Source organism: Mizuhopecten yessoensis, unplaced genomic scaffold (assembly GCF_002113885.1).
Source record: "Mizuhopecten yessoensis strain PY_sf001 unplaced genomic scaffold, ASM211388v2 hete_36170032, whole genome shotgun sequence".
NCBI lineage: Eukaryota > Metazoa > Mollusca > Bivalvia > Pectinida > Pectinidae > Mizuhopecten > Mizuhopecten yessoensis.
In genome coordinates this window covers 1-4,773 of record NW_018485334.1, presented here as the reverse complement: position 1 = coordinate 4,773, position 4,773 = coordinate 1, and the positions used below count along the sequence as shown (strand labels likewise).

The 4,773-nt window shown below is 33.7% G+C and overlaps 1 protein-coding gene across 1 annotated transcript; it reads left to right on the top strand.

Moving 5' to 3' along the window:
• Positions 1-445: 445 nt before the first annotated feature.
• LOC110444760 (alpha-soluble NSF attachment protein-like) lies at positions 446-4,729 on the top strand (the record flags this gene model as incomplete). The annotated part of the gene is made up of 4 exons (XM_021489121.1): positions 446-501; positions 831-915; positions 1,197-1,370; positions 2,315-4,729. Coding segments are annotated over 4 exons (462 nt in total), but the record flags the coding sequence as incomplete, so codon positions are not given.
• Positions 4,730-4,773: the final 44 nt, after the last annotated feature.

The window sequence follows — 4,773 nt, the reverse complement described above, 5'->3', positions numbered from 1 at the left end:
AGCACCATTACTATATATATATAATGATAGAAATCCAGCAGTCATCAAACCAATATATCACATGTAGGTCACTATGACCTATATTGTTTTTGCTTCATTTACTTAAGGTGACTGTGTACTGCATTTAGATCTTCGTTTTAGGTAAAACTTCCTTCTAGTTCTGTTGTCATCAAAGCAGAAATGGGAATATACGAATGTGCCACAAACACGTTTTAGTTGTGATTTAAACTGCAAATATTAAGATTGATTTGATGTTATAAAAAAAACTATATCACCAGCTGATTTTTTTTTTGTCAACTGGCTGAACAGAACCATGCTGAGATTACTAAGTCTTGATGATCAGCGCTTTGTCCATGGTTTAACTTAGAACAAATTTCCTTTTTATACAGTAGACGCTTCTGTAGTTCAGTCCAGAGTGTACATTGTCTCTTCTCTGCCGTTTCAGGCTATAACGAGCTATGAACAAGCAGCTGATTACTATAAAGGAGAGGAGTCCAAGAGGTATGATGATCTTTATGTAATAATAATCAATTGCTGAGTCAATTTTTGTGGCATGAAATTCTTCCATAACAGATCATAATGATTACTGAGAGCGTTTTCTTTGGGAAATGTTTGATATGGGCAATATCACTACTGACAAAAAGACATGACCAATACCAGAATGCTATCACAATGTCACATTATTACTAGTTTAATTCTCTTTGTTTTTTGCTGGCATTTTGTGGGAATATTTCAGGAAAGTAGGCATGTAAATAGAAGGTAATGTTATGTTTTGATATGTTAAGTAATCTTTGGTTTATGTCTAAGAAACCTTCATTTCCACATTCCAGTTCAGCCAATAAGTGCTTAGTAAAGGTAGCTCATTATGCAGCCCAGCTGGAGCAGTATGAAAAGGCAATAGAGATATATGAGCAGGTCAGTTCTACAAATATTTTCTCTCAAAAACAACATAAATTCTTCATGACATTATCTATATACCATAATTTATTGGTTCCATACAGAAAATTATGTATTTTCAGCAGAATAAATTATAAGATTTAATAGGAATTTAATTTAATCATTATTAATTACTATATTAATATGAAGATAATTAACATAACACATAATTACAGTTCATACAGAAGAAACTTGATTACTTTCTTTGAATTATCTCCCTTAGACCAACCGAAATTTCAATATGTTATACTTGCTTGCAGATTGGAACTTCTTGTATGGATAACCAGTTGCTAAAGTACAGTGCTAAGGACTACTTCTTCAAGGCAGCCATGTGTCACATGTGTGTAGATGTACTCAATGCTCAAATTGCAATCAAGAAATTTGAGGACATATTTCCCCAGTTTACCGACTCGAGGGAGTGCAAACTTGTCAAGGTATGCACATCATGACTGGATCAAACAAACCTGCTATGTTACAGACTTCTTTAATCAGCCCAATTTACTTAATGTAGACGCTCTTTATGTAGACGTGTTGTAATAATTATCAATTGCGGAGTCAAATTTTGTGGCATGAATTCCTTCCATAACAGATCATAATGAATACTGAGAGTGTTTTCTTTGGCCATCCTAAATTTTGAGAGTTAAATATTTCTCAGAAAGTAATGGAGGGATTTTTAAAATCTCAACTGTAGGCTCTTCATGGTCCTTAGTTATGCACATTGAATTTTTGGACTGTGCAGAAAACCAAGATGACTGACAGGCAGCACTCTTGAATTTCTCAGATAGTACTGAATGTTAGTAATTTGTATATGTACATTTCCCATTATCTGCACTTGTACATACTTATTCTTGGAACTGATAATAAAACCAAGATCGCCAACAGGAGACCATCTTAAAAGCTGAAGTTTGTTAGCACTATTTCTCAGAAAGTGCTGGAATATATTGATTTTCATTGGTCCTAATTATATATAAGTTGTGCATGTTTTCTTTCAAGACTGATCAGAAGAAAAAACTGCCCACGAGGCAGCCATCTTGGTTTTCAACAGTTGCACTTTATTATCATTATTTCTCAAAAAATGTCTGACAAATCTTTCTCCAATTTCAAATGTTAGTTTCCTTTGTTACACATTATGTACAGTGCTAGTAAATAGTTTGAATGACAACCTCACTTTGAAAAAATATGGTCATACACAGCAATATGAAGTTCTGATCAAAAGGTACCACAAGGTGCATTAACTGTTTACATGACTAAATGCATTAGATAAGAGAAGGGAAGGGAATAGATTTATCTTACCTAGATTGAAGATAGTGGATGCCAAGGTCCCTCTGGGATCTCTTGTTACCAATTATCAGGTAAAGAACATTTTTTCTGTTCAAAGAAACTATTGGAGGCATGTGAAGAACAGAACACGGACACATACACTGATGCAGTGAAGGAATACGACAGTATCTCCCGACTGGACCAGTGGACGACTACCATACTCTTACGTATCAAGAAAACAATCAACTCGGAGGACCTCCGATAACCTCTCATCGTCTAATCATTACTGTTAGCCAATTGATTTCATTTTGTTATTACACTGTGACATTTGTCACCGATATGTATATCAGTGAGTAATGCTGGTGGCTAGAATCTGTATCCACCCCATCCCAGTATTGAATAGTCAAACCGCCTGTTTTGTTTTATTAATAAACTGTAGCATCTTGGTATTACAACTTCATTATTTTCAAGGTTCTTGTCCATTAAGTAGATATTGTTTTAGAACATATTTCAACTGTAACCCAATTGTAACAGTTTGATGAAATGCAAATCAATGCTATGCATTTGTATCATAGGCCGGTCACAGATCTTTTCAGATATATTTCATCTGAAATTTTAAAAATAAGTTTCAGAAGTCAAATGTTGAAATAGATGGACAATAAGCTTTCAGTTTGTTTTAAAAACTTTTTTCATGTTGTATTATTATCTTATTATCCACTGAACCATGCAACACTATTTATTTCATTGATACAGTGTTCTTGTGTGAGAGGTCATAGGTTATAATTAACTAGGTAGGTCAGAGGTCACCAGGATCAGAGGTCATTCCCATTTATTGTGGAAAACTGATTATTTTAAAAGGAAAGTATGTTCATCTTTTAATGATTCAACCTTGTAACTCTAAAAACTGGTTGTGAGATATGGAATCATGAGAAAATAATCAGATCTTTTTGTTAAAAGAAGGATTTTATCAAGATTTTATAACTCTTTGTGTTTTCATACAATATACCATCAGAATAAAAAAACCATACAATTGTGTGTCTATATTAGCAGTAAATAAGACCCTGTTTACACACATATTGGTTTATTGTGTTTAATTTGTGTGTGGAGTTTCCTCTGTATATTAAGGTGGAACACTAGTATTTACTGGGAGACATGTTGTGTAGCCTGTTATGTGTGTTGTCATAGGTACTGAAATTATATATCTTGTCACACAAGAACAATTTGTTCGTAAGAATTGTGTGTTCACTAAGCATTTCACGAAAAAATCTAAGTATTTAAATAGGTGAACAAACATTTGTTGTTTTCATTTAAGAATAGAACTTGGGATTACACCCCATTGTCATGTAATGTTTGTACATGTAGTTTCCTGAGGTTTACGTTTCTGTGCCAGATTTGAATATGTAACAGATATAGCAAGTTGGTTAGTAAACACATGTATCATGTCCTGTTTTTACTTTCACAGTACACTTTATGTCAGTGTTAAAGATGGAGAGTGGACGAGTTGTGATACAGATCAGCACATTTTACATACCGTAAATTGTAAAAGTTGATAAGTTGATATGGTGTAACGCCGGTCAACATACCTTGTCAGTGTAAAACACACGGCATTTATGAGATGTAATACCGTTAAATAATTTATGAAACTTAATTGTTGTTTTGCTGTACTTGATTGTCATCACTTAACAGGCTATCCCTCTGATATTGTATGTTATACATATTTATATGCATTTGGCTGGTTAAATGATATACCATTAAAACTGAACATGATCAGAATCATCACAACAGTACCATTGAGGAATAACACATACCTGGATTTGGTCACGTGTGTGCAGCGTACTATTGATGCATAGTTCCTAATTAGCAGAATAAAATAATGTTGAGAAGAATAACTTGGTCTTAAACAGTTTGATGTTGATTATATGGTTTCAGAAAGGGGACATACCTATTTCCTGTTTATGGCCAATACCAATTCATCTTTCTCATATATGGCAACATATAAATTTGCCAAAAATAATGTTTTGGTACAAAGTTTTTTTTTAAATGCTTGTCAGGAGCATAAGGATACAAATATGAAATCATGTAAGGGTGAAAATCATTTGTGTTTTGTTTGTATACCATTAGAATTGATTTATTTTCATCTGACCATGCTAAATCAATGATTTACCCATTTTTTTTTATTTTTTTTTTCTCTCCATCAAATCAAATAAAAAATGCTATCGTTGAACATTCCTGTTTTATGAAGTGAGTTGGAACTGCTGGGTTACCTAGTCATACTTGTGTTTAAACGTCAGCATTTGTGTAACTTCTATACTTTTGTAATTCTCTGTTGTAAGTGAATTGTAAGGTCTGTTATTGTTAAAACCCTAACATGGGGTTAAATACAGTGCCATTGTTGCTACAGCAAAAATCAACAGTGTGTCCGTTCAGACTGAAGTTTCTCTTACCGGTGTTAGATATTCTTTTCTCTTACCCTGGACAGGTGGATCTCTTACCATGGACAGGTGTATCCACACTTTTACCAGTGTGAGATAGCCTTGTCTCTTACCCTGGACAGGTGTATCCACACTTTTACCTGTG